Genomic DNA, 14,672 nt, shown 5'->3' with positions numbered 1-14,672 from the left:
TTTAAATGCTGGGAAGCTAAACTGGACTCTTTCTTCCTCTTAACTACTGGCAGAATATGAGGCTCACAAAATGATATGCTGAAGTGGCAGATCATACATATTCTTAATGTCCAGGTTTCTCAAGTGGTGCTGAGTGCTGGAGTCTGCAGCCTGGCATATGTGGGGAGCCTGGCAGGGTGCAGGGCTCCCTATCCCCCAGCCTTCCTGGTGGCTGGAGCACAGTGAAAGGTACCCTTTTGGGTGCATGGTTTTTTTTCTGGGACTTGGACTATGTGAGGAGGAGGGAAGTCCTTGGAGGAGGAGGGGAAAGGACTGTAGTTCAGCTACCCTGTCTGAATACCCAGGCAGTAACGAAATGCATGTGTTATTACAGAATCAGGATGTACAGAAATGTGCAGCACTTATTTGTTACTAGCAAATAAAATCCCCGAGTTTGATAGATATTTGTAGTGTACCTGGTGAATTTTTAATTTTTAAAGACAGCACAATTATTTTTGAGGAGGGATTAAACATTCATATCTGACATAATTCTGCTTATATTTCTGTAATTTTTCATAAGCCACAATATAGTCAATCTCTAGTTGAACAATTTTGACTGGTAGATAGGGCAGTAAAATAATTCAGGTTCTTGTACCTCAGATTATTTATATGGTTACATACTCTATATTTATATATATATATATCTGTCTAGATATCAATATACATCTTTTAAGCTTGGCATACTTTTGCACTTCAGCAGAGTGGTTGGCACTGACCAAGATAAAAATCTATCTTAAGAATACAGTTGGTGCATTTTTAAACTAAAGATTTGTATCTTGACTAAAGAAAATTGCAACAACAACAAAATTATTCAACTCATTTCTGTTCTTACATCCAGCAAATAACAGTCTTTAGCAAGATGACTTGTAGTTGATCCTAATTAGGACTTGATGTCGTACTGCTCTCTAACCAGGGGTTGTTGCAGCTGCTGAGCTGTGTGGCGTCAGAGCCAAATACCTGACAGGTTATGGCAGTATGATAGAGTTTTTGTTGTTTGCTTCTTTCTTAATGTGTCAGATAGAGAAATCCAGCCTTTTTATCTGCTAAATAGTTTTTCAATGTGCTGGGATAAAAGGTGCAAATAAGCAATTCAGACCTCTATATCAATGTATTTTGGCCTTTGTCATATTGTTTTTATTCTAGTATGGGAAAGAAAAGCAAACCTTCCCATTTTTTCATCTGAAATTGTTATCACAACTTCAAATAGATTAGGTATTGAACTGTAACAAATGGAATCACGGAATCATTATAGTTGGAAAAGACTTTTAGGATCATCAAGTCCAACCACTAACTTCACACTACCAAGCTCATTACTAAACTAAATCATATCCCTCAGCACTTCATATATTTATCTCTTGAGTATCTCCAGGGATGGTGACTCTACCACCTCCCTGGGCAGCCTGTTCCGATGCTTAATAACCCTCTCGGTGAAAAAGTTCTTCCTAATGTCTAATCCAAACCTTCCTTGGTGCAACTTGAACCTATTTCCTCATGTCCTGCCATTCATTACTGGAAAGAAGAGATAGACCCAGTCCTCACCAGTCCTGAGTACACGGGGACAATTATTTCCTTGGTCCTGCTGGTCATGCTATTTCTGGTACAAGCCAGGATACCATTAGCCTTCTTGGCCACCTGGTCACACTGCTGGCTCATATTCAGATGGCTGTTGATTAACACCCCAAGGTCCTTTTCTGCAAAACAGCTTTACAGCCACTCTTCCCCAGGTCTATAGCACTGCATGGGGTTGTTGTGGCCCAAGCACTTGGCCTTGTTGAACCTCATACAATTGACCCTGACCTGTCACTCTAGACTGTCCAGGTCCCTCTGAAGAGCCTTCCTGCCCTCAAGGTGATCTATGCACCTGCCCAGCTTGGTGTCATCTGCAAATTTACTGAGTGCACTCAGTCCCTGTATTGAGGTTATTGATAAAGGTGTTAAATGGAACAGGCCCCAGCACTGAGCCCTGGGGAACACCACTGGTGACTGGCCACCAAGAGGATTTAACTCCATTCACCATGACTGTCTGTGCCTGACCATCAGCCAGTTTTCCACCCATGTCAGACTAAATCCATCCAACCTATGGGCCACCAATTTCTGCCAGAGGATGCTGTGGAAGACTCTGTCAAAGGCTTTACTAAAGTACAGGAAGACCACATCCACAGCCTTTACTGTTGCAGATGAGGCTGTAACTGCCTGAACTTATCACTCAGACAAGCTCTAGTTTCATGGGTTTAGCCAAGGAATTATTTTACCTCAGTTACTTGATATCACTGCAGAAATTCATCAAATGTGCTGCTTGAGTACTTGACATTTTTGTAGTTGTGTTAATAAATGCTGTCCCAACAAACCAATTGCATATATTTAATTAGGAATGTAAATTTGAAATTTAGATGAATTTTAGGGTCATGAAAATATTATAAGCTCTCAATAAGCTTGAAACCATTTTTGTGTAAGCCAGTTCAATAATGCCATGAGAAGGGTTAGGTAGGCTGTTTTAACTGAATAGACTACTCCTTTCTCTTTCTGAAGACAGAGTACCTGAATTAAATTGCTGTTCTAGATAAAAATGTTTTAGAGCTTAAACTACCAACTTCACAAAGATTTCTTCCCAGCACTCTGTATAAATACAATCCTCTTTTTATTTTGATCTGAAAGACAGTGAGCATTTGTAAAGCGGTCTCAGATGGCTGATCTAGAAGGGAAGTATGATTACAGCATTAATTTGTTATCCCTACTTTGAAACAGCACAAGTGAGCTGGTATTATCTGTGTTACTGCCCATCGTATGAATATGTAATAAATTGTGCTGCTTTGTTTCAGCCAAGGAATATTGCAGGACAATATTTTCCTATGAAGGCTCAAATGATGAACTCAGCTTTAAAGAAGGCGAGATTGTACAGATCATCAGTAAGGTAAGGTGTTTGGTGTGCTTTAAAAATTTATTCAGTTTCTGTGGATTTTGTACAGGTGGATAATGTGTAAAATGGAAAGGAGGAGAGTCTACTGGACTGGATATTCACGTAGATTGATATCTTACATGAGAGTCAACTCTTTGCTTTTACACTTGGTGGAGATACAGATGATCTTAAAGGTAGTTCTAGAGTGGGAAGTGATCTTAGATTCTTCAAAGGCCAGTTAGATCAGTATATGTTCAATAGAGGTGCCCTTAAAGAGGAGAAATTGGAAAAGCTTAAACAATAGCCCTTTTTTACCTTCAGAACTTTTCCTTTCTTGATGTAACTGATTGACCTAGAGGTGGCAGTTGGGAAGTATTTTTATGTCAAAAGGTGAAAAAATAAATTCTATATTTAACTGGTTTTGATCCAGGTATTGTGGGGGAAAAAAAAAGGCAAATGTTTTAAGTGGGAAAATGAAGTTAGAGACACTGGGTACCTCAGAGAACCGTACAGATGTTAGTGATACTGTCTGGCTATTTAGAGAAATCTGATTATTCAATTGAACATTTCTTTTTATGTTGAAATAACACTTTTTAGAAAGGTTTTCTTGTTACAGAGATGCTTTTTCATCATAGATGAGCCTGTTCATACTTAATTTTCCTGCAGTACTCTGCAGACTTTTTTTTTAGTTACTGTTTACATGCTGCTATATAAAGGAATAATGACTTGCCTCAAGTGGAAAGTTTCTTTTTTATTTTCAGCTCTCACACAATGACAGAAGAAAAGTAACACTGTTTCTTTAGGAGGGTTTTAAGTTTATGGAAAATATTGCCCCTTTTCTTAACAAGAACATTGATATTATCAGCATTATTGACTGTGATTATAGTGGAAAAGAGTAGTTATGGAAGCCACGTTTTTAATCATAACAACCCTTGCCCCAGGGGCTTATCTTCACTGTAGGTCTTTCTTCTCTGTGCTTTTTAAACTGATTTACCTAAAGCATAGCCTAGTCCAAATTGGGATGAGAAGAGTTACTGAGAGCAGAACTCTCCCTCCAAAACCATTTTCTGAAATCTTTTAATTTGACTGTTAGGTGACTGACTCAGGCCAGTGGTTTGCTCTTGCAGATGTGTTCTTCAAGCACATTGACTTTTTGTAAAGCCTGTCCCCTGCAACCATTTATTTTCTGCTTGTTCTGCACAAGATTATTTTCCATGGAGTTGCCTCTGGCATGCCTCAACAATGTCTAACTGAAGTTAAGCAACAGATGCCTTATCCCATTCACAACTGCAGTCTGTTCAGAAATTGCATTCTCTGGTTCTTAACTGAAGAGGAAAGAATGAAAGAAAACATTACCAAACTTTTATTTTGCACTAATCACCTAATCAAGTCTTTTTCTTTCCGGTTCCCCATTTAGTTTAATGTCAGGTGAGATTTTAAAAAATAGTATATTATAATTTCCACCCTTTCCTTTACCTATTCAATGTCTCAGCTGAACTGAGTGACAAATTGTTCTTCTTGTGTACTGAACTTTGGGATGAACTACTTGATGCTGTGAAGAGAGGCACATATCAGCAGTAATCCACTTGGACTTGTATGGAAGAGTAACATTTGCACTTTTAGATCTGATGCACAGAGGAAAGCTGTTATACTGCTAAATTACTCAAATAACCTCATACTTTCTGTTATAGACAAACTAAGGCTTAGGTCTAGTAGGATCATGTAATGACTGTTTGTGCCACTGAATTAATTCTCTGTTCTTTTGCTTTTTGGTTTTATTTTTCCTTATATCTTAATCACTAAGATATCATCCTCACCCTTTTCATATTAGTGAAGCTAATCATTCACCTCAGAATCACTTTTATTTAGTAGAATTGTGTGTTACTCCAATGACTCTTGAAGTATTTACCAAATAAGTTGCTGGTCAAGGAAGTTATGAGTATCAAATATTATGCATTGGGTCATAACTAGTTTAATATACTTTCCTTCCCTTTGCAGATCTTATCCTTATACCCTTGTCTTACATATGGTGTAATATCTTCTCATCTTACCATTTAGAAAACAATAAGTGACCAAACCTGATCTGATCTGTAGCTACTTCTGCTTGCTAAGGTGGCCAAAGCATTATTCCTCTCATAAACATGGTATTTCAGACCAACAATTATTTTATAGTGTTGATAAAGCAAAAACATTGTTCCTGTAACTGTATCTGCTCTGGAGAAGAAGTAAATATTGCTTGAAATGTCCTATTGTTTGTTTTAGGACACTGGAGAGCCAGGGTGGTGGAGAGGAGAACTCAATGGTAAAGAAGGAGTCTTCCCAGATAATTTTGCTGTTCAAATACAAGAGTCTGATAAAGACTTTCCTGTAAGTTCTTATATGTGTCATTCACTATCACAAAAAACTATTGATAGAAATAAAAAGAGTAGAAGACGTCACAGCACATTATTGTGCTTATAATATTGTTACAATTGTGGCAGTTTTAAACTTAATCATTAATTAGGTATATCAAAAGAGAAAGACTTAATGTTTGTGTGTAAGCTTCTTAAATACTGAACTTTAGGCACGTTTTTTGAAATTAACAGTAACAAATGAGGATTATTAGGTCATAGGGAAATGTTCTGATAACATAGTTTTATGTGTAACTGATTACTGAATTAAACCTTTAGTGTTCTGAAGGGAGATAAGCAGTTGGTCTCTTCATCTGTAGTCCTGTAAGTAACTATAATTGCAAAATGCTGAATGATGCCTATGGGACCAGTGGGGATTTTTTTCTTGTTAAAACTTGCTAATCTTTGAGTGGGATCTAGAAATATCTTTTTTTCACTATCTGGAGTACTGACTTTTAGAACTTCGTGTTCTTTTGTGCTACTCCTTGGTCCTGTAATTTTGGTTCTTAGTTTGGTTTTTTTTGTTGTTTTTTTTTGTTGAGATTACAGTGGTGTTTGGGGTCTGACAAGTTTGGGTAGCAAAGATGGTTTTGTTAGTTCACAAATGTACATCATCCCTGGATGGGATGCATTCAGATCCAGATCAGGACATCTAAATATTGGGGACTATATCTCAGCAGAACAGGGTTTGAGTTTTCTAGTAATTTTGTGCCATTTGGTCTGGAATTGGAGACAGAAGGTTGTTAAATGCTAAGTTGTTGCCTATCTGTCAAGTTGTATCTAACCTCAGTTACCTAACATACAGAGAAATTTTAGCTACTCCAAGTCAGCATTTGAGTGACTTGATTTGAGTGGTGAATGGATAGCGTCACTGTTTCACAAGACAGAATTGCTCCTCAAGAGAGAGGGGAAAAAATTCTTTACCATATACAGTGTTTCTGATAGACAGACCATGCTTTGATCCTTTCTTCTGCTTTGTGTAGCATGTCTCAGTACAGGGATTCACCTTGCACTGAGCAGCTTTGAAGTATGGATGACTGATTATTGTAATCAGCTATTTGATACCGATTTAATGAAAACACAGATCAGAATCATATAATGGCAAGTCGATACTGAACTCTCAGTGTAATTGTTTTTACCGTAGGCAGCAGCGATGCGCAGCTGGATAATGTATTTGCTTTTCTGGGGAAAGAAAGAAAACATGATCCTGTTACTTAAGTAGACTAGCTTTTGTATTGTCTGAAACTAGAGAAAGAAATCAAATATGTAGTTTCATGCTTGCTTAATTACATTTCATTTGTCAGAATAAAATCTTTCTGCATTAAGAGCTTATTCAATAGTGGTGGGGCACAGAAGGGAAATCCATCCATAGCAGCAGTTTCAGAAACACTCAAAACCGCCAGGCAGTTTTGCAGGGGCTGAGCCCATGTGATTTCAGCAGTGTTTGCATGAAGAACAAGTGTTTTTGTAAGCTTTTATGATCGTTTTATCAATGAATCTTGTCCTTCATACAATCACAAAGACAACTCTCCTAGAGCACTTTCATGAATCCCATTCTGAGGATGAGGCCTCTTGAAGATCAGTCCTGAGAGATGTTAATACTCCTTGAACAGGAGATTCTAATTCGGTTTAACCCGTTGAAGAAAAGTGATGAGTTGACTGCATTTTAAAATAGAATTCCTTTTCAGTGTACAAACTGTGACACTGCAATATTTAGTAATTTTTTTAATGGCTAATTTGCCCACCTTTCCTACTTAAACACACAGTGTTAAGGAAGCACAAAACAATGTTTTTCATGTAACTGCAGTGTTTATTGTAAATGCTGCTATTTTTTTTTCTTACACTGTTTTAATTTAGAAGTCAATTAATTGAAATAGTTCTTCTGATAGTTAATTTGGAACTTTTTTTTTCAGTGAAAGTGTCCAGTTCTAGTTAAAAAACCTGCCTGGTTACTCCTTCAAACTTGCATTCTAATAAGACTGAGATTTGCACATTGAAATTAAAGTGAATGTGATCAGAGCAATTCTTTGGCCTGGAAAAGATGTAATTCCTAGTTTTTAGTTCTTTGTACTTCCACTGGTTATGCATGTTGCTGAACCATTGAACTGATTTGAAGAAATGGTCATTTTGTTCCTGTTTATGCAATGGGTCTTCTGAGAGAGATCAGAGGAATTACTGTAGATCTCTGTATTTGGTATATGTGAATTGATTGCTTCCTTTGTGAAGTAAGTTGAAGTCAGATAGTAAGCAAGGTAGACTTTACAGTATTCAAAACAAAACACAAATAATTCTGTCTTTGTATAGAATATGTTAGTTTGTTTATTTGACTTTTTTTTTTTCATGTTCCAGAAGCCAAAGAAACCTCCTCCTCCAGTTAAAAATCCAGGTAAGTGGTATGAATATGGTGATATGTATCTGAGGAAATACTACATTTCAGAAGCATTTTCAAAATCAAATTCAGAAGTTGCTTTGTATTTTTCCTAGTAACGCAGCCACCTCTAGTCACAGTTTGAGGTTACTTTTTATGCTTTTATGCATTTAGCTACTGCTATATATTTTTCAAAATTATGATGGAGCTTATTTTGGAAGCATTGTAATACAGGCTTACCTTTTTCTGGGCTCAAATGGTTGTTTATAAATGGTTTTATACTCCTTGCATAGGAGAAAATATAAACATAAATTGTTGTATGTCATATTTTTAGTTAGTGACAAAGATAATTAAAGATCTCTTAGAAGTGTCTACGGTTTGTTTTTGCGTTCAGCTCCAAAACCAGAATTGCCAACTGCAGAAAAGAAATTCCCGTCTTTGAGGCCTGAAGAGAAAGGTGAGACCAATTTTCTTCGTTGTGAATTTCTGATTATACTCTTCTAAACACATTACAAATTTTAGCAAGATATATCTGTTTAGAAGACACCGTTAAAGATTATTTTGATATTCTCTACTGAATGTCATTTCTGTGATGTTATGAAAATATCTTTACAGTGGTTAGAAGAACTAGACATCTGTGAAATATGTATTTCTTATTATTGCATCATATTCTGAAAAGTGCTGATTGCACTCCATAACAATGTAGTTCCTACTGAATTCATTAAAGTATAGTTCTGTGATAGTGACTGGAGTTTTGAATAGCAACAGCGAACTATTAGAAATAAAAACGCTTACTGCTGCTTAAATTTTTGGTTAAAGTCAGTCACTGATGGAAAATATTTTTGAAAGTAATACATTGAATAATTACAGCACTCCTTAGACAGACATTACAGTCACAATGCTCAGAAATTTCAATTTCTTGTCCTGTTAATTCTTGCTATACTCACTATTTTTACAGTTCCACAGAATTTAGAGCTGGTTACCACTTTATTCTTAAAATTTAAAGGACACTGCTTTTTTTCAGAAGAAAAGCTACTGTTATCACTCCAACACATTTCTACAGGGCTTCTTTTCATATTTGAAAAACTTGCCAAGTGTAACTGTTAAACTGTTTTGATTGTGTTTGCAAGTCAGAAGCTTAAACAAACACACTGGTTGGGTCTTAAAAAAGAAATTCTGATGTTACTGCAACTTAACCATATTACAAAAACATACCCTGTCCTGTGACTAGTCCTGTGGTTGACTCTTGACTAAACAGCATTTTGACAAGTAAGCGTGCATGGTAAGTTTCTTGGCTTCCTGGGGCAATTTTTGTAACCCACACTTTAACCAAAGCACATTCCTGGGTGTTTCATACAAAGAATACTTTTTAAATTCAACTATACTTCCTCTGGATGTGAGCAAGAAAAATTATTTTTATCTGTTGGACGGCATCCTCAGGTGTGAATTGAAATCAACTGTATGATTCTAGAAGTTTTGATCACTTGGCTCATTGTAAGTTTAAGTTTATTTAAACTCAAGTAAGTTTAGTTTTAGAGTGGTTCTATTTGTATTATGGTGTTAACCTTTGCATAGCTCAGCTTGGTTGTTCATGGAAGAATACAGAAAAAAAATAGTGACATCATCCAAAATGTCCAGGAACATGAAAGTTTCTGAAAAATTAAGTAATATAGAGAACTGCTCTTTCCTCTGGTGCAAGAAATGATGGAGGAAAGATTTGCCTTGTATTCAGATGAAGGTCAGGTTGTAAAAGTTATTCACTCATTGTAACTAATGATCATGTTTATGAAATAAGAGATTGTACTGTAATTAGTTAAAAAAAAAAAAATTGAGCAACTGTAATCACCAGCTGTCAAATGATGTAATTTTTCAATGTGTATTGGGAGACTAATAAATCTGCCTTTAATTGTGGTAAAAAAATGATCAGAAATTAAAAGCAATACTCCTATAGATATTTCTGTCTTTATAGTGAAGGATACTTAGTGGTATAATGTATACATTTTTGTGACCACTGTAAATGTCTTCAGATGAGTATTTTTACATCCATTACTGAACTGGTAATTTTCAGCCAACCTATCTTTTCTTTTTGTGGAGCAAAAACCAGAAAAGAGGCATTCCATTTTGTCCAGCCAAACTGTCAGATTTCTGCATTCATGGTGGATCTTGACCTTTGATATTAACTTTTTCCACTTAGCTGTGGACGATTTTTATATTCAGCTTTTGAGTGGGAGTAACTGAAGAGAAAACTGACAGATGGTAATTCAGGAATGTGATTTGATAACAGCATTTTTTCTGACCTATTTATTAGTTCACTTAAAAACAAAAAGTGTGATTCTAAACTTGTGTTCAGCATAGGTAAAGCGACACTGATTGATTCACCTGCAATAGCACTAGTTGCTATTGAATATTTAAAATTTAAATCTTAAATATAGGATCAGCAGGCAGGAGACTAGCACCGGTAACAGGCTGTTTTACACAGGACAACCAGCACCACCACGTGGCAAAATCCTTCAACTACTTCAGTATTTTTTTTCTTTTAACTCAGTACTAAGAGAGGGGATGGCAACCAGATTACAGAATCACAGAATCTTAAGGGTTGGAAGGGACCTTGAAAGATCATCTAGTCCAACCCCCTGCCAGAGCAGGACCACCTAGAGTAGGTCACACAAGAACTCATCCAGGTGGGTTTTGAATGTCCCCAGAGAAGGAGACTCCATGAGCTATCTGGGCAGCCTGTTACACTGCTCCGTCACCCTCACAGTGAAGAAGTTTTTCCTTATGTTTCTTTGGAACCTTGTATGTTCCAGCTTATACCCATTGCCCCCTGTCCTGTCATTGGACATCATTGAGAAGAGCCTGGCTCCATCCTCCTGACACCCACCCTTTACATATTTGTAAACATCAATGAGATCATCCCACAGTCTCCTCCAAGCTGAAGAGCCCCAGCTCCCTCAGCCTTTCATCATAAGGGAGATGCTCCACTTCCTTCATCATCTTTGTGTCACTGCACTGGACTCTCTCCAGCAGCTCCCTGTCCTTGAACTGAGGGACCCAGAACTGGACATAATATTCCAGGTGTGGTCTCACGAGATTAGGGTTTTTTGTTCATATATCTTCCTAACACTCAAATGTCCCAAAACAGGAAGAAAATTCTGACCTGGATAATGCTTTTGTTTGTTTGTTTCCAGAAGTATCTATATGATCTGTTTACTTATAGGTAATCCTGTGAAAGAGCATGGGTGTTTTCCCATTTTTAAGGTTGGAGGGCTGCAGGGCTTGTCCAAAGAAGTCAATCATAGCCCTTGGCAGTTCAGACACCTCGTTGGGAAAGGGCAGAAGCAGATTTCCAACCCTGCTCCCAATTCCTTAGTATATGTAAAGATTTTACATTAGACCAGTACTTGTTTAAGTCACAGAAAGGGAGGATGAAGTGAAGCAAGGCTGAAGGTTGGTCTCTCTATCCCAGTTTCACAGATTTACCGCCCTGTAAGCAGTTACTGTAAAGGACTGCAAGTCCTTGCTGTAACTGAACAGTAATCTTTTAAATCCACAGTACTTTATGCATGCCTGACTGAACTCTAGCATAATTTTACAAGGAAAAGTAGAAGGTATACTCTGGATATCCCATAGCCTGTGGTTGGAGCACATGGATTGAAGACCATCTAACTAACACTTCTGAAGCAGGTTGAATTTTCCAGTGATCCGTATTTTATATGTCGGCTCCTCTGGTCAGTATTCAGTTAGATCATACAGTCATTGAACAATCTATTGAACTTATTTTTGTTGGTTCATTCATACTTAATTTGTATCTTGAATTTGTAGAAAGGTAGACTTTTATCTAAAATAAATTCAGTTATTTGGATAAATATTCTTTTTTTTTGTTTTCGTCCTTTTTTTCCCGTAGATAAATTATGTTGCTTGTGTGTATGGAAGAAGTCTAGTTACAACTAAACAAAAATACAAACCCTATCTTTTTAAGAGGATATAAAGTGAATTCTTAACAAAGAGAGAGCAGTAGCAACTACAGAGAAATTCTTATCTCTTAGCTGTCATTAACAGTGTAATAATATTAATCTATAATTCCTTACTATTGTTTCATGACAGTAGAAAGACATTTTGCTTACTTAAACATAATATACTTTAAGTAAGTAGTTTATGTGTTTTGATAAGGTATCTCTTAAGACACTTGCACATATATTTTTCGCTTTGATCTTCAGAGAAACTATTTCAGACAGCAGTTGCTTTCTAATTGATTCTTATGAGAATTCTAGATTATATGGGTTTTAAAAATGGTCTGGTGGCTTGTTTTTCAGATGAAAAAGGAGCTTTGGATCAGAAGCCTTTGAAGCCACAAGCTCCTCAAGTACCACCCAAGAAGCCTATTCCTCCAAGCAAGACTAACAGCTTACTGAGAGCAGGGCTTCTGCACCCAAAACGTCCAGATAAACCTGTTACGCCATCATCAGTATCCAAGTCAGTATGACTTAAATATCCAAGTACATTTTATTTGGTTTTGTTGTTCAATCTTTCTTTGAGGATGAGGTGGGAAGAAACATATGTTTTAAGGGTGGAAAGGATTCAAGGATAAATTGTGCCCTACACCTACCAGGTTTTGGTTTTCCACATCTTTGTCAGTATAACTTACAACTTTCTAGTTCTTTAAATCCATTTCAGAGTAAATATTACAGCATAAATAACCATGGGATAGATGAAGTTACAAATCTGTGGGTGCTTTGCTTTAAGCTTGTCCTATAATGAAGAAGCTGTAGCTACTGTAGCAGTGTGGTGTAGAAGGATCTGTACACATGACACTTGAGAATCAGTATTGGAAAAATCCTGAAGATTTGAGCTGCAGCAGCATTAAATGTTTCAGCCCTTTATATAGAATAATTTAGATGGAAAGGAAGAATTGAGAAGTTACTACTTATGCTAAAGGTATTCAGTGTTACTCATATGCTCTTCTAGGGAAACAAGCACTGATTACATAACCACATGCAGTCTGTTCTCTGTCTTGAGTTACTGGACAAGCAGAATGGGTAATAGCAAGTAATCACTTACTATTTCTTTTGGATCCACTGTATTTATGACAAATTTTGCATCAATACAATCCTTCCCCCCTGCCTACCCCTCACCCCTTCCCCCAGTTCCCCTTTTTGTCTCCACCAAAGTACTTGCTAGATCCTTGCCCAAAACTGTAAATGTTCTGCTTGTGGGTAACTGTCCCTTTGGGATGTTTAGTTGACTTGAAAGAACCATGAGAAAGTAAGGTCATATTGCATTTGACCTTTACAAATAAAGGAGCAGACAGTGTCTGCATCAAAGAGCTTGCACCTTAAATACCCGCAAAGATACAGCAAGCTTTTGCCAAGGTTTATCTCCTTCAAAAAGGAGGAACATCTAAAGGGTGAAAACAATTTTGGAGGAGGGAAGTGAGGAAAGGGAATAATGTGGACAAGGCATACGCTTTGGGCTCCAACAGGCATCAGCTGCTTCTGGTTCCACTCTGCAGTGCCCTGGAAACATTGAGTGCCTGGTTGGAGAGTTAGACCAGTGCTATGTTACTTCTGTTCAGATTTTCAGTGTATAATTGTGTTACATCACTTGATATTTTGGAGAGTTTTACAAGTAAAGATTTATTTTTTTAAAACAAGTCATGTTACTCTTCTCTAGTTTAGAAAATAATTGTGGCTATAAAGGGATACACATGTCCAGCTAAATAGAGTTCTTTAGTGAGCTGTGGTCCTTTAGTAATGGAAACTTTGTATCTTAGAGGTATTTAAATATGTTTAAATGTCTGAAAGTTTAACATTGTTCTCAGAAGATAAGGCTGCTGTATATCTTTCTACAGCAATAAAACTCCAAATAAAGGATTTGGGACATGAGTTAATGACAGGGACACATTGAAGTTGATGATTGGTCCATTTATATGCTTTATGTATGACATGTACAAGACATCCAGGTGATCAGTCTGAGTCAGCATGGATTTATGAAGGGCAGGTCCTCCTTGACTAGCCCAATCTCCTATGACAAAGGGACACACTTAGTGTGTGAGGGAAAGGCTGTGGATATTGTTTACCAGGACTTCAGTAAAATCTTTGACACCTGGACAAACTTTATCCTTGAGAAGCTAGCTGCCCATGCCTTTGATGGACATCCTCTTTGTTGAGTGGAAAACTGACTGACGACTGGACCCAGAGAGTGCTGGGGAATGGAGTTAAATCCAGTTGGTGGCTGGTCATCAGTGGTGTTCCCCAGGGCAGAGTTTTGGACCTGTTCTGTTTAATATCTTTATCAGTCATCTGGATGAGGGCATCATGTGCACCCTCAATAAGTTTACTGACAACACAAAGCTGAGTGAGTGTCTAGACCTGCTTTAGGGCAGGAATGCTCTTCAGAGGGACCTGGACAGGCTGGAGTGATGGGCTGAGGCCAATTGCATGAGATTCAATAAGGCCAAGTGCCAGGTCCTGCACTTGGTCCACAGCAACCCCATGCAATGCTACAGGCTTGGGACAGAGATACTATAAAGCTGTTTTGCCGAAAAGGACCTGGGTATGTTAATCAACAGCCATCTAAACACAAGCCAGCAGTGTGCCCAGGTGGCCGAGAAGGCCAATGGCATCCTGGCTTTTATCAGAAATAGTGTGACAGAAGGGCCAGGGCAGTAATTGTCCTCTTGTGCTTGGTGCTGGTGAGACTGCACTTTGAGTGGTATATTCAGTTCTAGGACATTGGAACAAGCTGCCCAGGGAAGTGTTGGAGTCCCCATCTCTGGAGATGTTGCGAAGCTGTGTAGTTGAGGAGCTGAGGGACATGGGTTAGTGGTGGCTGTGACAGTGTGAGGGGAGTGGTTGGGCTTGTTGGTGTTAAAGTTCTTTTACAACCAAAATTATTCTGTGATTTTTTTTTTTTTTTTTCTCTGTGACATAAATGATGTCAAGAATTGTAAAGGAAAATGTCATCTGTTCTTTGCGTGGTG

The 14,672-nt window shown here is 37.6% G+C and overlaps 1 protein-coding gene across 1 annotated transcript in view; it reads left to right on the top strand.

Annotated features, from left to right (window-relative positions):
- The window catches only part of CD2AP (CD2 associated protein), a 90,568-nt gene that overhangs the window by 62,235 nt on the left and 13,661 nt on the right, over positions 1-14,672 (top strand). Inside the window, exons 8-12 of the mRNA XM_061990599.1 lie at positions 2,859-2,950; positions 5,198-5,302; positions 7,675-7,711; positions 8,088-8,150; positions 12,007-12,166. Of these exons, the coding sequence (XP_061846583.1) occupies positions 2,859-2,950; positions 5,198-5,302; positions 7,675-7,711; positions 8,088-8,150; positions 12,007-12,166 (457 nt within the window). The remainder of the gene's footprint in view (positions 1-2,858; positions 2,951-5,197; positions 5,303-7,674; positions 7,712-8,087; positions 8,151-12,006; positions 12,167-14,672) is intronic.

This window comes from Colius striatus, chromosome 2, assembly GCF_028858725.1.
Source record: "Colius striatus isolate bColStr4 chromosome 2, bColStr4.1.hap1, whole genome shotgun sequence".
In the NCBI taxonomy this organism is placed as follows: Eukaryota; Metazoa; Chordata; class Aves; order Coliiformes; family Coliidae; genus Colius; species Colius striatus.
Note: the sequence above shows the minus strand (reverse complement) of the source record. Positions and strands in the feature narration are given on the sequence as shown.